At 35.3% G+C, this 23,702-nt stretch overlaps 1 protein-coding gene across 1 annotated transcript in view; it reads right to left on the bottom strand.

Moving 5' to 3' along the window:
* Window positions 1-126: 126 nt before the first annotated feature.
* The window catches only part of PDCL2 (phosducin like 2), a 36,201-nt gene continuing 12,625 nt past the window's right edge, over window positions 127-23,702 (bottom strand). Inside the window, exons 4-6 of the mRNA XM_081589174.1 lie at window positions 12,975-13,118; window positions 5,569-5,777; window positions 127-604 (exon numbers count right to left, since the gene is read on the bottom strand). Of these exons, the coding sequence (XP_081445300.1) occupies window positions 447-604; window positions 5,569-5,777; window positions 12,975-13,118 (511 nt within the window). The 3' untranslated portion in view covers window positions 127-446. The remainder of the gene's footprint in view (window positions 605-5,568; window positions 5,778-12,974; window positions 13,119-23,702) is intronic.

Raw genomic sequence — 23,702 nt, 5'->3', positions numbered from 1 at the left:
CTTAATTTTTTAATAGGAAAGAGATTTCAAAGAAAAAGCATATGGTCATAAATTTAAGTATTTTCACTCAAAGCCTCTAAATAATAGACTTTAATAAATATTAAAGTAAATTAAATTCCATGGTTCTTTTTCATCGTTTTTATTCACAGGCCTCTTTGGAAATGATTAGGCAACACAGAGGACTTGTAATATATTTGTTATTGTCCAAAAAGGATCAGAAAAAGGATGAAGTACAGAAAAACATTAAGGGTTCAGGACAAATTCTAGTTTTGTTGGAGGCAATAAATATTCTGAAGTATCTGGAAATTTTTGTAATTACATATAAGCTATAATTCTAGTATGAAAATGAAAATAAATTTATTTATAAATATTCTGATCTCTGGTTATAAAGGCAGTGACAAAAACACTCCATATATAAACACTTTAAAACTATTTATTAAATATTTCTATTTGGTATCTTCATTATCACTGTTTGAGCTATCAGTGTCATCATAAATAGAAGTGTTTCTAATTGAAGATACCATCATATCTACAATGCCTTTTTTGGGATTTTCTTCCAAATCAGTCTGTATTGCTCCAACTTCTGCTAGCTTCCATTCAAGTTCTGCAAAAAATAACCCATCAATAAATCAGATAAAAATCTTGGAACATCTATATGAAACAGAAGTTGACTCCAATAAAATTAATGTGGAAACAATGATATAAATATATCTAAATAGAACTAAATTACAATGAAAGTACTATGTCAAAATACACATTGGATATAGCAGAGTTATACTTAAAAAGAGAAATTATGGCTAACATTTATTTTTAAATGACTAAAAATAGTGCTTTGCAAGTACAAATCAAGGAGCTAGAAAAAAAATTAAAGTAAATCCAAGGAAAGCAGAAAGAAGGATATAATGAAGAAGAGACTTGAGCAAAGGTTGAAAAGCAAAATCAATAGAGGTGACTAACAAAATCACAAGCTGGTTTTTTGACGAGACTAACAGACACACCTTAGGCAAAAACGATCACAAGAAAAAGAAACAAACTAAACAATATAAAGAATTACATGGGGCAAAACCAAGATAAAGATTTTAAAGCCATGAGACTACTATGAGAAAAAAGTATGCCAATACATTTGAAAATTTTAGTGGGAAAACTGCAACAAAAAAATGTGAATTATGTAAACATATTCACGAGTGAAACTGAAAAAAACTGAACTGACAACAAAAACCCCACAATCCTGCAAACTGCTTATTTTGTTAAATTTATTCCTAAGCACTGTGTAAATGAACAGAACATTTGTGAGGAAAATTACAAAATAAACTTAAGAGGAAAATTACAAAATATAATACAATTGACCCTTGAACAGTTCAAACAGGTTTGAACTGCAGAGGTTCGCTTGTATGTGGATTTTTTCAATAAATGCATATTATAGTACTACACGATCCATAGTGATTTCAATCCACAGAGGCAGAACCGCAAGTACAGAGGGCCAACTCTAAAATTATGTGTGGGTTTTTCACTGCATGGGGGTCAACACTCATAACTCTTGTGTTGTTCAAGGGCCAACTATATATACATTATATTTATAAAGAAAGTTACCAAAAAAAGAAGATCAAAATTAATGACAAGCTATATCTTATTCACGGATAGGAATATTCACTATTATTAGGATATCAAGTCTTCAACAATTAATCTATAAATGTGATTCTAATAAATAACCAACAGGAGTTTTCACAGACTAATTCCAACATTTATATTACATTTTGAAAAAGACTTGCCCTACTAGAGACAACGAGATTGTTAGGATGGTACAGTAATTAACATAGTACTGTACTGATTCAGGGATAGACAGAACAGACCATTGGAACATAGTAGAAACTTCAGAAACAGATTGAAGCATCTTGTTTCAATCCTGAAAATGACACAGGAGATATGAAAAGTCAGTGGGGGGAAGACACCTTACATACATTAAGATGGTTACTATTTAAGAAAAAAAAGGAACGCACAGGTGTTGGTAAGGATGTAGAAAAATTAGAACTTCTATGCATTGTTGGTGGGAGTGCTAGATGGTGCAGCCCCTGTGGAAACAGTATGCTGTTGCTCAAAAATTAAAGCAGAATTGTTATATGATCCAGCAATTCTACTTCTGACTATACACTCAAAAGAACTAAAAAGAGGGACTAGAATAGATTATTTGCACATCCATGTTCTTAGGAGCATTATTCACAATAGCCACAAGGTAGAAGCAACAAATCTGTCCATCAACAGATTAATGGGTCTGCCCTGTAGCTCAAAGGGTAAAGAATCTGCCTGCAATGCAGGAGACCCAGGTTCAATCCCTGGGTTGGGAAGATCCTCTGGAGAAGGAAATGGCAACCCACTCCAGTATTCTTGCCTGGAGAATCCCATGGACAGAGAAGCCTCGTGGGTTATAGTCCGTGGGATTGCAAAGAGTCAGACCCGACTGAGTGACTAACACTACCCTATAATGTACTACTATAAAAAATACAATGGAATATTATTCAGCCTTAAAGTTTTAAAAAGGAAGGAAATGCTGATACATGCTACAATACAGATTAATCTTGAGGACGTTATGAAAGTAAAATAAGCCAGTCACAAAAGTACAAAACTGGATAATTCATTTATATGATGTACTCTGAGAGTAGTCAAATTCAGAGTTAGAAAATAAAATGGTGGTTGCCAGGGGCTGGAGGGAGCAGAGAATAAAGAGTTACTGTTTAAGGATATAGAGTTGCAACTGTTTGCAAGATGCAAAGAGTTCTTGAGATGGATAATAGTGATGATGGCACAACAGTGAAAATATACTTAATATCACTTAACCATATACTTTGGGCTTCCCTGATAGTTCAGTTGATAAAGAATTCACCCACAATGCAGGAGGCCCCGGTTTCATTCCTGGGTAGGGAAGATCCACTGGAGAAGGGATAGGCTACCCACTCCAGTATTCTTGGGCTTCCCTTGTGGTTCAGCTGGTAAAGAATCTCCTGCAATGTGGGAGACCTGGGTTCGATCCCTGGGTTGGGAAGATCCCCTGAAGAAGGGAAAGGCTACCCATTCCAGTATTCTGGCCTGGAGAATTCCATGGACTGTATAGTCATGGGGTCGCAAAGTGTCAGACACAACTGAGCGACTTTCACTAACTATATACTTTAAAATGATTAAATAATATAACTTACTTATTCATAAATTAAGTTCTGGATATATAATTTATTACAGGGTAACAATAATTAATAATACTGTATTATAAATTTTTCATAATTCAAATGATGAATTTCATGTTATGTGTATTTTAAAATAATTTAATTTTTTTTCAAGTATTACAGTTTTAAAAAGTATAGTCCAGATAACACACTACTCATGATAGTGACTGCTTAGTGAGGCAGGGAGGGGAACAGAACTAGGAATGGAAATATAGCCAACTTCAACATCTGTACTGTTTATTTCAATAATAAACAAATAGCTGAAGGAAACATGAACAAATGTTTACATTTGTTATTTTGGGTAATGATTACGTGAATATTTTCTATATTATTGTTTGTATACTTATGTATTTTTTAAATTAAGAGTATAAGACACAACAGATGGCCAACAAACATATGAATAGATGCTCAACAATGCTCATTATTAGAAAAATGCAAATCAAAACCACAATGAGTTATCACCTCACACCAGTCATAATGGCCATCATTAAAAAAATCTATAAACAATAAATGCTGAAGAGGATGTAGAGAAAAGGGAACCCTCTTGCACTGTTGGTGGAAATGAAATTGATTCAACCACTGTGGAGAACAGTATGGAGATACCTTAAAAAACTAGGAATAGAAACAGAACTACCATATGACCCGGAAATCCCACTACCAGGTATATATCTTGAGAAAACCATAGCTGAGACACATGTACACCAGTGTTTGCTGCAACACTTTTTACAATAGCTAGGACATGGAAGCAGCCTAGATGTCCATCAACAGATGAATGGATACAGAAATTGTGGTGCATATATACAATGGAATGTTACTCAGCTTTAAAAAAGAATGCATTTGAGTCAGTCCTAATGAGGTGGATGAACCTAGAGCCTACTGTACGGAGTGAAGCAAGTCAGAAAGAGCGACACAAATACTGTATATTAATGCATGTGTATGGAATGTAGTAAGATGGTACTGATGAACCTATTTGCAGGGCAGCAATGGAGACACAGATATAGAGAACAGACATGTGGACACAGTGTGGGAGACAGAGGGTTGGGTGAATTGAGAGAGCAGCATGGAAACATACACATTTTGATATGTAAAACAGATAGCCATTGGGAATTTGCTCTATGACACGGGGAGCTCAGCCCAGTGCTCTGTGATAACTGAGAGGGGTGGGATGGGGTGGGAGATGGGAGGGAGGTTCAAGAGGGAGGAGACATGTGTGCCTGTGGCTGATTCATGTTGACGTGTGGCAGAAACCAGTACAATATTATAAAGCGAATATCTTGCAATAAAAATTTAGAAAAATATACTACATAAATTTCAGCCCTGAAAAAAAAAAAAAGATGATAAAGTATAAGCTGAAAAAGTAAGATGGTAAAATAAAGAGGAAAGGAAAATTCTGGAACAATTAGAATTCTGGAAGTCTTTCTTACTAAGGCCAAAAATAGTTTTAGGGGAATGATAGAGTGAAAGAAAGACTGTTAAAAATAGCTGTTCACAATGGCTTTAATATGATGGTAGGAAAAAATATTTTAATAATACAGAATTAAATCAGCTCCAAGAAATGACTAACTGAAAAGTTAGGTCTTAGAACTAGGTTTGGAAGTAAACATTATCAGAGAATGTAAAACTATAAAGCCCTTTGCTGTGTACTATGAAAAAGAAAATAGTAGAAGGCACAGTCCTTGCATCTGTTAGGGAGACAAAACTCAAAGGGAATGGGTTAACCAACAAAATCTGAGAATATGTAGATAAATGGAAAATAAGTTGTGTATAGAATACATGCTATAGAAATTCAGTAGAGAAAATGAAAATAGATTATTAATTGGTCCAGCATCACATAATGGATTAAATGAAAACCTAAGAAGGAATAGGGCTTGGAAGGAAGAATAAAGCAGGGCAGGGCATTTAGGGTACAGAGAAAGAGTATGAAACAGAGTATTGGGTTGGCCAAAAAAAAGTTCGTCCAGATTTTTGTAATATTTTATGGAAAAACCTGAACAAATTTTTTGGCCAACCCAATATAAAGGCACAAATGAGTTAAGTGTGTTTGAGATAGTGGTTGAAGACCAGCTTGGTTGGAGCAGAAACTGCAGAAAACACTGAGAAATATAACTGGATAGATGGGCTGAAAATTTTAAGCATATGATTCTGAATTTTTAATATATTTGAAACAAAGAATCATTAAGGATTTAAGCAAGTGGGTGTTATAGTAGTATTATTGTAGGAAAATTAATCTGAAGGCATATAAGAAGAAACTAGAAACAAGGGAAAAGCCTAATGTTTTATGAAAATAAATTTTCATGATATTTGTTAAGTTATATAAGTTTTCTTAACAGGCAAATTTTAAAAGTAACATCATTACCTTCGAGCTTGAGATTTATCCCTCCACATTCTATAATTCCAATGAATTTGCCTTCTATCTGACCATTTTTATAAACAAAAATGGTTGGTAAACAATTGTCATGGTAGTGTTCAATACAGCTATTCACGATGGCTTTAACAAATTTAGTTTCAGGAAACTTTCTTGCTAGGAGACTAAGATGCTGGTTAACCAACAAACACATTGGGATGCTAAAAAGAGAAACAATATACACAACATCTTTAAAAAAACAGGCTACTTATCTCAATCTAATAAAATAAGTAAAACATTTCCATGACAAAAATATATCTTTAGATTTTCTTTTTAATATAAGATCGCATCAGTTGTAATCCTCTATTTTTACCTTTAGTAATGATAAACTATAGAGTCTCTGATTTTCATTACAAACACCGTTATAGCCTAGGAATGAAGCTTGCTACCATGGGAATTTGCAGCCTAACTAAGGCTAACCACATTTGACTTGGCAGCAGTGTAATCGAGTACAATGTAATTGAGGAACTAGTAAGTTCCTAGTTTATAGGACACTGAGGGGGAGGGAAGGAGAAAGAAAGAAAAAAAACCAGAACATGTCTAGGGGATCCTTAGCAGTTCCGAATTGAAACAAGGGGACCCAACTCTTGGTCATAGGTTATTTCCACATCAGAAGTTTTTATCTCAAACTTCCTTGAATTCCTTTTACTCAAACTTCATCAACCCTTTTCTTTGACATGCCATTTCCTATTCCCCAACACCCAGAACTGTTCATCGGAAATTTAAAATTGATCGGAAATGTAACCAAAACCTGCAATTCTTCCAGCTCTATCCCTTAACTCTCATTACACTCATGTTTTAATTAGTCACTTTTCTCTATCACTCACTCACAGCTTTATTAAATTCTTTCAAAGCTAATCCTCAGCTTTATCCCATACTCCTTCCATTTCCTATGGGGCCATTCTTTATTTGTTATCCTATTTTCTTAAGCTATCCTTCTCTACTCTACATAAACATATTCAAAATACTAAAAGTTTTTTAAAAAGTCCTTTCTCATTCTCTCTCCCTCTAATAACTACTCTTTCCTGGTCACAGCCCAGATGAAAAAAGATTTAAAAAATCTCTATGTCGTTCACTTCCCTTCTTAAAAGGCTCTCCTTTTTTGATTGCTGTGATAACTTTTTCTATGAATTTCCTTTTTACTCCTTTGACTTACTCCTTATGTCGATACCTCAAATGTAGATATTCCTTGTAACTATGTCCTAGACCTCTTCTCATTCTAGACACATTCACTGGGCATTCTTAAAAAAAAAAAAAACCCTAAATTTGATACAAGTGTATCTCTCCTTCATCTATGTATACATTTTCTCATCATTCATATGGAGCATATTTGAAACAATACAGTAGAGAAAAGAAAGATTACTGTGAACCATGTTAATCAGAGAAAAGGTCTTTGTCTAACAGACAAAATTAGTACATTCTTCTATTGTACTACACCTTATACATCCTTTCAATACATGCATCTATATGTAGAAAGACAGATATACACATGCAATGTTTAATTCGTCTCTTGTACTATACCATAAAAGCATCTTATTCCCATTCATATTCTCAACTCCTACAAACCATCACAGCTATAGTTGAAGTTGAAGCTCTCTTAAGTGAGTGGCTCATACCAGGACATACTGCATGCTGCAGGGAGGTGGTAACCCTCCTGGACTTCATCCACTTTTCCCCTCTATATTTGTTTATGCACACTGCATATTTTATTATAATTAACAATAAATAAAAGTGTGACAACAAAAGTCATTGTAGTTCTGAAGAATATCAAATGCATGCTTTGGAGAAACATGATAAACGTGAATCACTTAGAAAAAAATTTTTGTGTAGCTCACTGTAAGCCAGGCAAATATAAATGACAGAGGAATAATAAAGATTTCTGCACTCAAATTGCTTCACATGTACTTTTGAGTTCTTGCTCCATTTTAAACAAATTCTGAAAATTGAGATCAATAGTAATATACTAGGTCTTATCAATATTGGGGGAAGACTTTGCATATTTTTTAATTTGTCTTCTCTTTGCCAGTTTCTGGCTTTTATCATCAACTTTTTTGCTAACCTTGTTTCACAAATTAGAAAAACACAACAAAGTGAGTATAGAGGGAACATATCTCAACATTATAAAGGCCTGATATGACAGGACCACAGCTAATTTCATATTCAACAGTAAAAAGCTGAAAGCCTTTCCTCGAGATGAGGAACAAGACAAGGATGCCCACTCTCACCACTTTAGTTCAACATAATATTGGAAGTCCTAGCCAGAGCAATTAGGCAAGGAAAAATAAATAAATAAAAGGCATCTAAATAGGAAAGGAAGAAGTAAAGCATGTCACTATGACATGGTATTATATGTAGAGAACCCTAAAGACTCCATCAAAAAAAATGGTTAGAACTAATAAAAGAATTCATTAAAGTTGTAAGCTAAAAAATCAACACACAAAAGTCAGTTATGTTTGTATAACTAAGAATGAACTAAGTTATGTTTCTATACACTAAGAATCAGAAAGAGAATCAAAGAAAACAATCCCATTTGTAATTGCATCAGAAAGAATAAAATACCCAGGGGTAAAAAACATTTGAAAACTACAAGACATTAATGAAAAAAAGTGAAAAAGAAACAAACAAATGGAAAGATACTCTGTGCTCATGGATTGGAAATATTCATATTACCCAAATCAATCTACAGATTCAATACAATCCTCATCAAAATTCCAATGGAATTTTTTACAGAAATAGAACAAATAATCCTAGAATTTGTAAAGAATCACAAAAAAATCCAAGTAGTCAAAGCAATCTTGGGAAAGAACAAAATTGGAGGCCTCATGTTTCCTGATATTATAAGGCTATAGTCATTAAAATATTATGTCACCGGTAGGGACACAAACACAAAGAAAAAAAACACACAAAGATCAATGGAACAGCATAGACGGACCAAAAATAAACCCACACTTATATGGTCACTTAATTTATGACAAAGGAGGCAAAGAACACACAATGGAATAAACAGTGTTGGGAAAACTGGACAGCGACACACATAAAAATGAAATTTGACCACTATCTTACATCATATGCAAAAAATAACTCAAAAAAGATTAAAGATATAAATGTAAGACCTGAAACCACAGAACTCCTAAAAGAGAACATAGGCAATGACATAGATCTTGGTGATAATTTTTTTATTCTGACACCAAAAGCAAAAGCAATGAAAGCAAAAATAAATAAGTGAAACTACATTATACTAAAATCTTCTGCACACCAAAAGAAACTATCAACAAAATGAAAGGCAACCTACTGAATGGGAGAAAATATTTGTAAATCATATACCTGATAAGGAGGTAATATCTAAAACATATAAAAGAACTCATAAAACTCAATAGCAAAAACCCAAAGAATCTGATTTAAAAATGGGCCTAAGATCTGAATAGACATTTTTCCAAAGAAGATATACAGATGGCCAACAGGTACATAAAAATATACTCAATATCATTAATCACCAGGGAAATGCAAATGAAAACCACAGTGAGATATCACTTCACACTTGTTAGAATGGCTATTATTAAAAAGACAGGAAATAACAATGTGGCAAGGATGTGGAGAAAAGAGAATTCTTGTGCACTATTTGCTGGGAATGTAAATTGGTTCAGCCACTATGGAAAACAGTATGGAAGTTCCTCAAAAAATTACAAACAGAACTACCATAGGGTCTAGCAATTCCATCTCTGGTTATTTAGCTGGTGAAAAAACATTAACCTAAGAAGATATATGCACCCCCATATTCACTGAAGCATTATTTACAATAGTCAAAATATGTAAACAATCTAAGTGTCTATCAGTGGATTAATGGACAAAGAAATTGCAGTATATATACAACTGAATATTATTCAGCCATTAAAAAGAATGAAATTTTCTCATTTGGGACAACATGGATATACCTATAGGGTATTATGATAAGTGAAATAACTTAGAGAAAGACAAATGCCATATGGTCTCTCTTATATGTGGAATCTAGAAGGCTGCCAGAGGGTGGGAGAAGTGGATAAAGGGGGACCGAAAGTAAAAAAGCCAAAGCAGAGAATCACACAAAAATATCTTTTTTAATTTAAATATTTTCTTTTCATCTGACATGTATAAACATACATTAACTTAGTAATCTTTGATATCGGCTCAGGAGCTTCTCATCTACAGCTTTTCTCATCTAAACTATAGAATAATGCATTGTCTTCCATATCTTCTTAGTGCATGCAGGTCATATAGGTATATGCAGGGATGATTCATTTTGTTGTGCAATAGAAGCTAATACTACATCATAAAGCAAGTATGTTGTTCAGTTTCTACATTGCATCTAACTCTTTGTAACCCAACGGACAGCAGCACATCAGGCTTCCCTGTCCTTCACTATCTCCTGGAGTTTGCTCAGACTCATGTCCATTGAGTTGGTGATGCTATCCAACCATCTCATCCTCTGTCATATCCTTATCCTGCCCTATAATTCTAGCAAAAATTAATTTAAAAAAAGAAATCATCTTAACACTAAGTGATGTTATATATCAATTTATGTAACAAAAAGCTAAGCAAAACAAAGTACATACAGTTTAATTTATATTTCAGAATATATATATATATATATATACAGATAAGTACAACTTGTTACAAATCTAGATACTGCTTTATTTTACTGGATGGCATACTTAAAGTAATATTAGAAATATGTACTACCTAACTCAAATCAGCTTTCCACATAAAACCATGACATTAATACTTTATAAGCTTTATTTTCCCTCAAATTGGTGAAGCCAATCCACAAATATCTAATTAGAAGAATTTTATGATTACTGTCAGAATAAGAGCTGAGTCAGTGGTATGAGGAGAAGGCAATGGCAACCCACTCCAGTACTCTTGCCTGGAAAATCCCATGGACAGAGGAGCCTGGTAGGCTTCAGTCCATGGGGTTGCTAAGAGTCGGACACAACTGAGCAACTTTACTTTCACTTTTTACTTTCACGCATTGGAGAAGGTAATGGCAACCCACTCCAGTGTGCTTGCCTGGAGAATCCCAGGGACAGGGGAGCCTGGTGGGCTGCCGTCTATGGGGTCTCACAGAGTCAGACACAACTGAAGTGACTTAGCAGCAGCAGCAGCAGCAGCAGTGGTATGACCCCACTTGTGGGGCAGTGGTCTTAATACAGGAGGCAGGTGGGAATTGATGGTAGCAGTGAAAAGAATGGAATTAGGAGACTATGGCACTATAGATTGTGGTGCATGGAGAAAATGATTGCTTGAAAGTTCAAACTTGGTGTTGGGGTTTGAGGGTCAGAATTTAACCCTAGAAGAACTGTAAAAAATAAGGGAGAGCTCTGATTTCAGAAAACAACTTATGGGCCTAGTTATGAAATTTGAGGTACAAAATATGCAATGGGGTATACAAACAAAGCTAGTGGAGGTGATGGAATTCCAGCTGAACTATTTCAAATCCTAAAAGATGATGCTGTTAAGGTGCTGCACTCAGTATGCCAGCAAATCTAGAAAACTCAGCAGTGGCCACTAGACTGGAAAAGGTCAGTTTTCATTCCAATCCCAAAGAAAGACAATGCCAAAGAATGTTCAAATTACTGTACAATTGCACTCATTTCACATGTTAGCGAAGTAATGCTCAAAATTCTCCAAGCTAGGCTTCAGCAGTACATGAATCGAGAACTTCCAGATGTACAAGTTGGGTTAAGAAAAGGCAAAGGAACCAAAGATCAAATTTCCAACATTTGCTGGATCATAGAAAGAGCAAGGAAATCCCCCCAAAACATCTACTTCTGCTTTATTGACTACACTAAAGCCTTTGACTGTGTGGATCACAACAAATGGTGGAAAATTTTTAACGAGATGGGAATACCAGACCACCTTACCCGTCTCCTGAGAAACCTGTATGCAGGTCAAGAAGTGACAGCTAGAAGCGGACATGGAACAACGGACTGGTTCCAAATTGGGAAAGGAGTACGTCAAGGTTGTATATTGTCACCCTGCTTATTTAACTGATATGCAGAGTACATTATGCAAAATGTCAGGCTGGATGAAGCACAAGCTGGAATCAAGATTGCTGGAAGATATATCAACAACATCAGATATGCAGATGATACCACTTTGATGGCAGAAAGAGAATAGGAACAACAACAAGAAGAACCTCTTGATAAAGGTGAAAGAGGAAAGTGAAAAAGCTGGCTTAAAACTCAACATTCAAAAAACTAACATCATGGCATCTGGTCCTATCACTTCATGGTGACTAGATGGGGAAATAGTGGAAACAATGACAGATTTTATTTTCTTTGACTCCAAAATCACTGCGGATTGTGACTGCAGCCATGAAACTAAAAGACACTTGCTCTGTGGAAGAAAAGCTATCACAAACCTAGGCAGTGTATTAAAAAGCAGAGACATCACTTTACTGACAAAGGTATGTACAGTCAAAGCTATGGTTTTTCCAGTAGTCATGTATGGATGTGAAAGTTGGACCATAAGGAAGGCTTGAGCACCAAATAATTGATGCTTTCAAATTGATGCTTTTGGCATGTGGCAAATCAAAAAAATAAGCATAAGAGACTTGATACATCCAAATGCAATGTATGATCCTTGATTAGGGATCAAAAATATATGTATTATAGAAATATTATTATGATTATTCAAAAACATATGTATTTATGAAAGAGATTCTGAAGTTAGTTGGAGAAATTTGAGTAAGGACTGGCTGGGTATTAGATGGTACTTCCCTGATAGCTCAGACGGTAAAGAATCTGCCTGCAATGCTGGAGAGACGGGTTCGGTCCCTATTAGGAATTATGGTTAATTTTGTTTGGTGAGAAAACGATATTATGGTTATATAGAAAAAGCCCTTAGGATTTTGAAGATGCATGCTGAGATACTTAAGAGTAAAGAATCATGTAATTCATTTTGAAATTGTTCTACAAATACACACATATAAATATACAAACAAAATGATACAAATATGGCACCATGTTCATTGCTGAAATCTACCTAGCTGATATATATGGTGCTCATTTTATCATTCTTCCTACTTTTCTCTCTGTTTGAAATTTTCTATAAGCTTTTCAAATTAACTGACAGAGTACTTATTTTTCTAATAAGTATGAGAAGTTCTTTAAGTTACACATGAAAATATATTAAAATAATTTAGTCCCTGAAGCCAATGACTCTACACATATATTTTTCTTTTTTAATTGAAGTATAGCTGATTTACTTTATTTTGTTTTCTTGATTAGTCTTTGTTATATGCTTTATCCAACATTAAAATGAAAAATGTGTATCTTAAAACATTAGAATGTTAGATTTTTACAAAAAGCTACAGTAATTACCTTGATCTGTATAGATGAATTATAACCCACACATCTTTTTCGGCATTTGTGACTTCATTCACATACTGATTTCCAGCAATTTCTCTTAATTCCCCAAATTTTTGCTTTTTCTTGAGAACTTTCCATTCCTGTAGGCGCTTTTCTCTAGTGAAAAAAAAAATAAATTACATAACAATATTGTTATATTCTTAAGACTATTCCCATATACAGTAATAATCTAGGGATGTGAATGGAATGCTAGTACATATGAACCACTTTAAAGAATAATAGAGTAATTATTAATGGCTTTACAATGGCAGTTCCTCTTTTTACATGGTTATTTGCTTTATCATGGGTATTATAAAATATAAGAAATTAGCAATTGATTTAAATTTATTTTTATTTAAGACCAAGTCAATTATAGTTATTGAGAGTTTATTTAGACATTGGACCAACAAATTCTCGTATACAGATTAAATAAAGGGAGAACATGCAGAACAGTAATAACTAACATTTACTGAGAGTTTACTATGTTTCCAGGCACTGTTTTCAGCATGTTTATTAATTTAACCTTGCAAAAGCTTAATGAAGTTAACACTATTATTATTTCCAATTATAAGCTCTTAGCTTTCACGCTAAACTGTCTTTCAGTTCAAAGTCTTTAGTGAACATGTATAATTACTTGTTATAAACATATTGCAGGTAGACAGATGACAGAGAACAGTGATTATTAGTATGAACTCTAAGGTCAGACTAAACTGGGTTTAAGAGTCAGCCCCCACTTAGTAGTAGCATGGACTTGGGCAAGTTGTTTAATCTTTCCAAGTTTCAGTTTAACTCCAATGTGAATAAAACTAAAATCTGCTTGCCTGGGACTGTTCAAGATTAAATGTAAGCACGTAAATTTCTTGGGGTGGTACCTAGCATCATCCCATGAGTGATCAATAAATGTTGCCTAACTATTCATTTACTGTTGTTTAGTCATTAAGTCATGTCTGACTCTTTGTGATCCCCAAGGACTGTAGCCTGCCAGGCTCCTCTGTCCACAGGATTTCCCAGGCAAGAACACTGGAGTGGGTTGCCATTTCCTTCTCCAGGGGATCTTCCTGATCCAGAAATCCAACCCACATCTCCTGTATTGGCAGGCAGATTCTTTACCACTAAGCCATCAGGGAAGCCCTATTCATCTATAGAGAACCTTAAAATGTTGTTAAACAATTCTCTCCAAATATGCACACTTTGATTTAGTTGTTAAATACTTGAATTCATGAAGTGATTCCGAATGGTTCTGACATACCTACAAGTGTCTTAAAAGTTACTCACTCTATATACCTAGGGTACCTGAGAGTACTTACTCCCTTGCTTTTTCTCTCATTCACTGCTGGTGAGAATGCAAAATGGTACAGCTACTTTGGAAGACAATTCGGCAGTTTCTTTACAAAACTATACATATTCTTACCATATGATCCAGTTATTAAGCACCTTGGTATTTACTCAGAGGAGCTGAATACATGTCCACACAAAAACCTTCACAGAGATGTTTACAGCAGCTTTACTCATAATTGCCAGAAGTTGTAAGCAACCAAAATGTCCTTTAGGAGGTGAATGGATAAATAAACTCTGGTATATCCAGATAACAGAATATTATTCAGTGCTAAAAAGAAAGGAGTTAATAAGCCATGGAAAGACATGGAGAAACTTTAAATGCATATTATTAAGTGAAAGATGCCAATCTGAGAAGGCTATACACTGTACAACAGTCTGAAGAAGGCAAAACTGTAGAGACAATAAAAAGATCAGGGGTTGCCAGCTGTTGGCAGGGGAGAGGGATGAATAGGTTGACTACAGAGGATATTTAGGGCAGTGAAAATAATCTGAATGGTACCATAATTATGGATAAATGTCATGATGATGGTGGTGGTGGTTTAGTTGCTAAGTTTGTGTCCAACTCTTGTGAGCACACAGGCCCTCCAGGCTCCTCTGTCCACAGGATTTCCCAGGCAAGTATACTGGAGTGGGTTGCCATTTCCTTCTCCAAACTATCATCATACATTTGTTCAAATCCAAGAATGAACTGTAATGTGCTTTATGGACTTTGGGTGATTCTGAAATATCTATGTAGGCTCATCAACTACAACAAATCACTCTGGTGTGGAACGTTGACAATGGGGGAGGTTATGCATGTGTGGGGGCAAGGAGGTATACTAGAAATCTATACCTCCCACTCAATTGTGCTGTGAACTTAAAACTGCCTTTTAAAAAAATATTTTAAAAGTTTTTGTCATTGCTGTTTTGTTTGGGCTTTAAATGAGGAATCTGCTTTAAATCAGCATTATCAAGATGACTATAGAATTTTCTTAAGAACAAGTAAAATTTTAAAAGGCTACAGGTTCCTTTTTCCTTAGATCCAAAGTGACACTGTGTGTGCTAAGCTGCTTCAGTCATCTCCAACTCTTTGCGACCCTATGAATCATAGCCCACCAGGCTCCTCTGTCCATGGGATTCTCCAGGCAAGAACATTAGAGTAAGTTGCCATTTCCTCTTCCAGGGGATCTTTCCGACCCAGGGATCAAACCCAGGTCTCTTATGTCTTCTGCACTGGCAGGTAGGTTTTTTACCACTAGTGCCACTTGGGAAGCCCCCAAAAGTGACGGCAGAGATACAGAAATAGTTCCAGAATTTGGTGACCAGAAACAGAGTTGTACTTTTGATGTGGAATATGCAAGGAAAAGAACTTAATCTGTCTCTTTAATCTTTGTGGCATAGACTGTTTGGATGGTCATCAGAATGGCTTCCTCTAGGACTCACAGGAAGACTACATTTACCAACTTCCCTTGCAGTTAGATTAGGGCCATGAGATTGAATTATGTTCAATGGAACATAAGTGAAAATGATATGCACATTTCTATACCTTATCCCTGAAATGCCCCACCCCCATCTTTCATACTGTCTTCCCAGTCTACAAGCCTGAAGGTTAAAGATTCTGAGATGATGAAGCTCCTAATAAAAAAAAGAGCCCAGAGCTCTCATTATCACCCGGAGGAGACCTGCTCAGAAAAATTCTACAACATGCATCATTGGCGAGTAAGGAACCTATGTGAAACCACTGAGATTTTGCAATTGTTATAGCAGCTGCCGCTGCTGCTGCTGCTAAGTCACCTCAGTCGTGTCCGAGCATTATCTTAATAAATTCTGAGGACACAAGTGATTGCATCAGTAGATTTGTGGTTGTTGAACAATCCCTGCATACGTTGAATAAACTCTAATAATTCACTATATATGATTATTTTAATATAATGTTTTATTTGCTAATATTGCATGTAAGATTTTTGCATCTATATTTCAAAAGTGAGATTGATCTAAAGTGGTATTTATCAAGTTGAGGCATGTGGACATCCTACATGAGAATTCCTTGGGAATGGCAGGTTTCACAGATGAGCATATTCCTGAAATTTAACCCAAAGTTACTGAATATTACCTCTCGGTGCTGGTCTCAGGAATGGGTATTTTTAACTTTATGTAATGGACAATTATTAACATTTAAAATAGTAAAGAGACCCAGATGTATACATCTTCAATCAAAAATTTCTATGGCCAATAGTCTTTCATTTCCACCCCACTAACTCCCATTTCAAGGGCTATTTTGAAGAAAATATAAGACATCATGTCATTTCACCTGTGAATAATTCATTATATATCTCTATATCTCTAAAGGATGAGAATATTTTGCAAATTTTAACTTACATGGTATAATCATATCTATAAAATGGTACTTCCTTAATATATTCAGATTATTGTTCAAATAATCCTATTCTCTCCATTTAAAAATGTATTTAATTGTGATAAAACATACATAAAATTTACCATGTTAACCATTTTTCAGTCTATAGTTTAGTGGCATTAAATTCTGGTTCCATTTTTTATGTTTGTTTAAAAGGGGAGCCCAGTTAGATATATAGAGTGGTTATTATCTCTTAAATTTCACTTAATACACAGATTCTTTTCTATTTTTTCTCCTAGAAATTTCTTTGAAGTGTACCTGAATACTAGTCCAAACTTTCAAACGGTTTGAATTTAGCTTATTACCATGAAATCAATTCATACAAGAAATCTAAATTTTAAGCAATAAAGCTAGGTGACTATTTTGACTAACAAACTTAAGAACCATTAGTCTATTATTTTCTGTCTGTACTAGCCTTGTCTGATTGTGATAGCAAGATTATATTATCAATAAATATAACAATGGAATATGCAGTAAATTAGTAAGCTTTCCACCCTTATAAAGACAGAGGGATTATTTGGGGATTATTTGGGCCTTCAAAAGTAGAGGAAAATTAGCTCTATAATAAATTAAAGGAAACAGGCTATCTTCTTAATTATGCTTTTCTCTCTTATTGTGTCAACTTTAGAAATTTTGTTTCATTAATAAATAAGATTTTTAAAATGATGTACATGATTATGATCGAATACTCACCTGTCTGGCTTTCTAAATTCAGTATATGTTTTTAATTTCACCAGAGTTATTGTGTGTGTCAATAGCTTGCTTACTTTCTTATAGAGAAGTATTCTCTTTCATGAATATACTACAATTTGTTTATTCATTCACCTTATATTCATTCATCATATTGATGAACTTCTGGGTTGATTCCAGTTTCTGGCTATTATGCATATTCATGTACAAGTCAATTCTGTCAAGTAAATAACCAGGAATGTATCTGATATGCTGTATGTTAAATATATATATAAATTTAGAAGAGATTGCCAAAGTGATCATGTGAGAATTGAAGTTCTTTCACAATCTTTAGTTTTAAATTATAATATAATTCATACACAATAAAATTCAACTATCTAAAGTCTATAACTCAGTGATTTTTAAAATAGACACAAAGTTGTACATCCATCAGCAGTATCTAATTCCAGAATATTTTTATTGTACCAAAAGAAACCCCATATCCATTTGCAGTTGTTCCCTATCCCCCTCATCTCAGGCCCTGGGAATTAATGATCTGCATTCTGTGTCTATAAATTTTTCTATTTTGAACATTTCAAATAAATATAGTCACGTAAAATGTGACCTTTTGTCACTGGCTTCTTTCACTCAGCATAACATTTACAGATTCAGTCTTGTTGTAGTATGTATCAGTTCATCATTTGTTTACATGGCTGAGTAATATGCCATTGTATAACTATACCACATTTTGTTTATCCACTCACCAGTTGATGGACAGTAAGTTTCTTTGTATTTTTGGCTACTGTGGATACCAGTGCTCTAAACATTCATGTACAAGTTTTGTGTTTTCAATTCTCGTGGGTATATATACCTAGGAGTGGAATTGCTGGATCATGGTAATTCTGTTTAACATTTGAAGAAATTCCAGACTGTGTACCATTTTACATTCCTACCAGCAATGTATGGTGGTTCCAAATTCTCCACCTGCTCACCAACACTTTTGTTATTTTTATTTCTTCTTTATTATAAACCCCCATAGTGGAGTGAAATGGAAACTCACTGTGGTTTTGTGCCTTTCTCTAACAACTAATGATATTAAGCATCTTTTCATGTGCTTATTTTCCATTTGTATACCTTCTTTGGAGAAATGTCTATTAGTCCTTTGCATGTTTTTTAATTGAATTGGGGGTTGTTTTTTTTGTTGAGTTTTAGGAGTTCTCTGTATATTCTGGTTAGTAATCCCTTGTAAATATATAATTTGCAAGTATTTTCTCCCATTCTGTGGGTTGTCTTCTGACTTTGTTGATAGTGTCCTTTGATGCACAAATATTTTAAATTTTTGATGAAGTCCAACTTATTTTTTCTTTGTTGCCTGTGTTTTCTGTGTCATATCCAAGAAATAACTCCCAAATCCAATGTCATGGATGGACATTTTCCTCTGTGTTTTGTTTGATTGTTTGAAAAGTTTTTAAACTTTCAGCTCTTAAGGTCTTTGATCCATTTTGAGGTAAACTTTGTATATGACATGAGGTAGGAGTCCAACTTCATTTTTCTGCATGTGGATATCCAGTTTTCCTAGTACCACTGATTGTAAAGATTGTTCTTTCCCCATCGAATGTTCTTGACACCCTTGTTAAAAATCATTTGACTACATGTGAGAGGGTTTCTATATAGTCTCTCTATTCTATTCTTCTGGTCCGTAATTTATTCTTATGTCATGACAACACTGTTTTGATTATTGTTGCTTTATAGTAAGTTTTGAAATCAGTAAGTGTTGGTCTTCCAGCTCTGTTCTTTCTTAAGACTGCTTAGCAGCCAGGATCTAGATGTGTTTCCTTTTATTCATTCTGTCAATTTCTACTTTTAGTTGGAGATTAATGAATTAATTTAAAATCCTTTTACAAAGTATAATACAAGAGCCTGACATTAAGCTTTTGATTACCAAGGCATCCATTTTAAAAGACAGCTATCTTGACCATACCGCCAGACATATGACACAGCTACTAGCAAAATAACTAAATAAGGAATTAGGCTATCCCTGTACATGAAAGTCTTTCTTTCAGAGAGCCTTGGGTAACTGACCACTTGAATGACCACTCTTCTCCATTCTTGTGCTCTAATTCCAGCTCTTATGCTTTAGACTAGCCAATAGAGTGAACTTATGAAACCTAGATACCCAATCAATGGACCCTAATAAAGACACAGACCCAGGTCCTGCTACCACACCCCCACCAGCTCTGGCTGAGTGGCCCTCAGACATGTTATGTATTCTTCAGGATTTGTAAAGAATCTTGTTCCTCAAAGTTCTCTGAAGGTTTCTTGCTGAAGTGCATCCTACAATCTTACTCCAAACCACAATAACCAGTCCAGCCACAACTATAAGTAATTCAGGCCCACAACTATAAGTAATTCAGGCCCAGGTGAGTGCCTCAGGCATTCCTAGCCAACAGCATCATTATCAATAGGCTGGGACTGACACAAGAAAGCAATTACTGAATAGGAAGGACTTACTTCTGCCATTTAGCTATTTTCTGTATTTCTATTTCTCACAGGCTTTTTGTTCCTCAGTTCTTCTTTTTGTACATTTTATTGCTTCTTTTTGTATTTTTGTATTGTAGATGATTTCATGGTACACCATTTTGATTTCCTGTTTTTCCATTTCTGTATTTTTTCTTAGTGATTACCTTAAGGATTAAGATTAACATAATAACCTGTGAATAATACCAACTTAGCTTCAACAGCATACAATCTGTTCCTATACAACTTCATCCCTCCTTCTTTATATTGCTATTGTTTCAGGCTACATTGTTATGTAGTCTAGAGATCTCTTCAAGAAAATTAGAGATACCAAGGGAACTTTTCATGCAAAGATGGGCACAATAAAAGACAGAAACGGTATGGAACTAACAGAAGCTGAAGATATTAAGAAGAGGTGGCAAGAATACACAGAAGAACTCTACAAAAAAGATTTTCATGACCCAGATAACCACGATGGTGTGATCATTCACCTAGAGCCAGATATCCTGGAATGTGAAGTCATGTGGGCCTTAGGAAGCATCACCACCAACAAAGTTAGTGTGAAGGTCATGGAATTCCAGCTGAATTCCATCAAATTCTAAAAGATGATGCTGTGAAAGTGCTGCACTCAATATGCCAGCAAATTTGGAAAACTCAGCAGTGGCCACAGGACTGGAAAAGGTCAGTCTTCATTCCAGTCCCAAAGAAAGGCAATGCCAGAGAACGTTCAAACTACCGCACAGTTGTACTCATCTCACACGTTAGCAAAGTAATGTTCAAATTCTCCAAGCGAGACTTCAACTGTATGTGAACCAAAAACTTCAAGACGTTCAAGCTGGATTTAGAAAAGGCAGAGGAAACAGAGATCAAATTCCCAACATCTGCTGGATCACAGAAAAAGCAAGAGTTTCAGAAAAACATCTACTTCAGCTTTACTGACTACACCAAAGCCTTTGACTGTGTGGATTACAACAAACTGTGGAAAATTCTTCAAGAGATGGGAATACCAGACCACCTTACCTGCTTCTGGAGAAATCTGTATGCAGTCAAGAAGCAACAGTTAAACTGGACATGGAACAACAGACTGGTTCCAAATTGGGAAAGGAGTATATCAAGACTGCATATTGTCACCCTGCTTATTTAACTTCTAGGTAGAGTGCATCATGCAAAATGCTGGGCTAGAGGAAGCACAAGCCAGAATCAAGATTGCCAGGAGAAATATCAATAACCTCAGATAGGCAGATGACACCACCCTTAAGGCAGAAAGAGAAGAGGAACTGAAGAGCCTCTTGATAAAGGTGAAAGAGGAGAGTGAAAAAGCTAGCTTAAAACTCAACATTCAAAAAACTAAGATCATGGCAGCTGGTCCCATCACTTCATGGGAAATAGCTGGGGAAACAATGGAAACACGACAGACTTTATTTTCTTGGGCTCCAAAATCACTACAGATGGTGACTGCAGCAGTGAAATTAAAAGACACTTGCTCCTTGGAAGAAAAGCTATGACCAACGTAGACAGCATGTTAAAAAGCAGAGACATCACTCTGCCAACAAAGGTCTGTCTAGTCAAAGCTATGGTTTTACCAATAGTCATGTATGGATGTGAGAGTTGGACCATAAAGAAAGTTGAGTGCTAAAGAATTGATGCTTTTGAACTGTGGTGTTGGAGAAGACTCTTGAGAGTCACTTGGACTTGGAGGAGATCCAATCAGTCCATCTGAAAGGAAATAAGTCCTGAACATTCACTGGAAGGACTGATGCTGAAGCTGAAACTCCAATACTTGGGCCACTTGATGTGAAGAACTGACTCATTGGAAAAGACCCTGATGCTGGGAAAGACTGAAGGCAGGAGGAGAAGGGAACGACAGAGCATGAGTTGGTTGGGTGGCATCACCAACTTGATGGACATGACTTTCAGCAAGCTCCAGGAGTTGGTGATGGACAGTGAGGCCTGGTGTGCTTTAGTCTATGGGGTTGCAAAGAGTCGGACAAAATTGAGTGACTGAACTGAAATGTTATATACTGTATGTCCATTAACATTGATTTATAATTATTGTTTTATAAACCATATAGAAAAAAGGGAGTTAAAAGCCAAAAGTATAGTAATATTGGCTTTTATATTTATCTATATAGTTACCTGTACCTATGTTTGTCTATTCTTCATATGGTTTTAATCGCCCTTTAATTTCATCCCAAAGGACTCCTTTAGCTAATTTTTAGGGCACTTCTACTAGTAACAAACTCACTTAGATTTCATCTAGAAATGTTCTTAATTTCTCCTTCATCCCTGTAGCATAGTTTAGCCAAATATAGACTTCTTGGTTGATGAGTTTTTTTTTTCTTGCATCCTCTAAGATTTCTGATGAGAAACTGGCTGATTGATAGTCTTTCTAAGAGATGTGTCTTTGTGTGGGCCTTTGAGTTTATCCTAATTGGAGTCCTCTGAGCACCATAAATCTGTAGATTTATGCCTTTGGTCAAATTTGAGAAGTTTCCAGCCAGTATTTCTACAGATATGCTTTCTGCTCCATGTATGACAAATGTACTGCTTGGATTCCCATACTATACATTCTAGTTTACCTAAGAGTGTACCACAAACAAAGCCAATTAGGCTCATTTGCTTTTCTTTATTCTTTTTTCTTCCTGTTCCTCAAACTCAAACTTCCAACTGTCCCATCGTCAAATTTTCTGTCTTATGCTTGTTCAAATATGCTTTTGAAGCACTTTAGTGTGTAGTTCAATATTGTACTTTTTAGTTTCAAGATGTCTTTTTGGTTTCTTTTTATAATTTCTCTTTATTGCTATACTCATTTTGTTCATATGATGTTTTCCTATTTTCACTCATGTCTTTCTTTAGCTCTCTGAACATCTTTAACTAAGGTGTCTTAAAAATCTTTGTCTAGGAAGTCTGACACTTTGGCATCCTCAGATACATTTTGCATTGATTTATTTTGTTCTTTTGAAAGGACCATGCTTTCCTGTTTCTTTTTATGCCTTGTGATTTTTTTTTTTTTGAAAACTGTATGTTTCATTTCACTGATAACCCTAGAAATCAGATTCTTCTTCTAACTCATGTTTTTTGTTTGTTTTTACGTTGGGTGTATCTGTGCCAGGATTTACCCTGAGGTGAAAGCACATATCTCAGGTCTTTCCTGAGACTTCCACTTTTCCAAGGCTTTCTAAATTCCCCCATATATATGGTTGCTTTTGAATGTTAAAAAAAAAAAACACCTCAAAACCAAAAAAACAGATGTGGCTCCTTAAAATATCATGGAAGCCACTTGAGCCAGGAGGGTTAACACAATGGCTGCCAATCTCTGTGTCTGTACCTCTGCTTTCAGAAGCAGCAATCTGCAATGAGGACACAGAACCTTGATATTTGAGGACAAAGTCCTTAATGCCTACCTTGGCTCCAGCAAGCTGTGCCAGAAACACAGGTTGCTGTTGAAACAGCTGTCTCCCATGGGGCTGTGGAAATGAGGGATGGATAGCTGTTACTACACTGAGGACTGAAATCAACCAAAACTAATTGTAATTTACCAGCCAAGCTTTATGCTGGAAATTTCAAGTATTCAAAATAGACTCCAGAGTTCCAAAGTCTTCACTTCAGTTTCTGCCAGTATAATCGTTGTCTGGATAGAGAGATGGATTTCTGGAGCTTTTTACTCGCCATCTTTCCTGGCATCAAACTGACCAGTTGTTTTTGAAAAGTCTCTCAAATTTGGGTTTCTCTGATATATTCTTATGATAGATTGATGCAGTGCATTATTGAGAATACCACTG

The sequence above is a fragment of the Giraffa tippelskirchi genome, chromosome 1 (genome assembly GCF_054371585.1).
Source record: "Giraffa tippelskirchi isolate mGirTip1 chromosome 1, T2T-mGirTip1v1.2.pri, whole genome shotgun sequence".
NCBI classification, from domain to species: domain Eukaryota; kingdom Metazoa; phylum Chordata; class Mammalia; order Artiodactyla; family Giraffidae; genus Giraffa; species Giraffa tippelskirchi.
The sequence above is the reverse complement of the archived record's forward strand: the minus strand, read 5'-3'. Positions and strand labels throughout refer to the sequence as shown.